The sequence below is a fragment of the Haliaeetus leucocephalus genome, unplaced genomic scaffold (assembly GCF_000737465.1).
Source record: "Haliaeetus leucocephalus isolate CR32 unplaced genomic scaffold, Haliaeetus_leucocephalus-4.0 Scaffold261, whole genome shotgun sequence".
NCBI classification, from domain to species: Eukaryota; Metazoa; Chordata; class Aves; order Accipitriformes; family Accipitridae; genus Haliaeetus; species Haliaeetus leucocephalus.
The window spans coordinates 277,439-278,416 of record NW_010972697.1 but is presented as its reverse complement, the minus strand read 5'-3'; the positions used below and the strand labels follow the sequence as shown (position 1 = coordinate 278,416).

The window sequence follows — 978 nt, the reverse complement described above, 5'->3', positions numbered from 1 at the left end:
CCCACATCTCCCCACGTCCCCCATATTCCCCCTTGTCCCCCAATGTCCCCCAGGTCCCCTTATTTCCCCAATATTCCCCCACATCCCCCCTATTCCCCCATGTCCCCAGTGTCGTCCACCCCCCATGTCCCCATCCCACCTGGCAGATGGACTCGAGGGTCTCGGTGTACCTCTCCTCCGTCTGTCTCAACTCCTGGAGGCAGCAGAGCCTCCGGTCCACCTCCACCTTCTGTGGAGACAGTGGGATCCAGGTGTCCGGGGGGGGACGGGACCCAGGAGTCCAAGATGGGACCCAGGAGTCCAGGAGGGGACCCACCATAGCCTGGGGGGGCTCCACCCGCATCAGGTCCTCGTAGATGTCGTCTCCGTCGTCCCCTTCGGCTTCGACGCAGTCGTAGAGGTCATCGTCCTCCTCTGCCGTGTCGCTGCGTGGGGACAGCCCGGTACCCCCCTGCACCCCGAATCCCCCCATATCCTCCCCAATACCCCCTGGTGTTTCTCTAATGCCCCCCAATACCCCTGGTACTCCTTTAATACCCCCTAATACCTCCTAATGCCCCCCAATAACCCTCTAATGCACCCGCAAAACCCCTGGTACTCCCCTGATATCCTAATACCTCCTGGTACCCCTTAAATATCCCCAATCCCCCTCCACTACCCCTCTAGTACCCTCAGGTACCCTTCTAATATCCTTGATATCCCTCTATTGCCCCCCAATACCTCTCTAATACCCCAATACTCCCTAGTACCCCCCTAATACCCCCAAATGTCCCTTGAGACCCCTTATTAACCCCTTACACACCCAGGAACTCATTTAATCTCCCCCAATACCCCTGGTACCCTTCTATACCCCTTAATAACCCCCTAAAGTCCCCTCTGCCCCCAGTACCCCCCAGAACTCCCCTAGTGCCCCCCCTAATGCCCCCTGGCACACTAATACCCCCCCAATACCTTCCCACCACCCCTATAATGTCCCTG

The 978-nt window shown here is 58.3% G+C and overlaps 1 protein-coding gene across 1 annotated transcript in view; it reads right to left on the bottom strand.

Moving 5' to 3' along the window:
* Positions 1 to 978, bottom strand: part of VAV1 (vav 1 guanine nucleotide exchange factor) — a 12,111-nt gene that overhangs the window by 8,869 nt on the left and 2,264 nt on the right. The window contains exons 5-6 of the mRNA XM_010568890.1: positions 317 to 425; positions 140 to 229 (exon numbers count right to left, since the gene is read on the bottom strand). Of these exons, the coding sequence (XP_010567192.1) occupies positions 140 to 229; positions 317 to 425 (199 nt within the window). The remainder of the gene's footprint in view (positions 1 to 139; positions 230 to 316; positions 426 to 978) is intronic.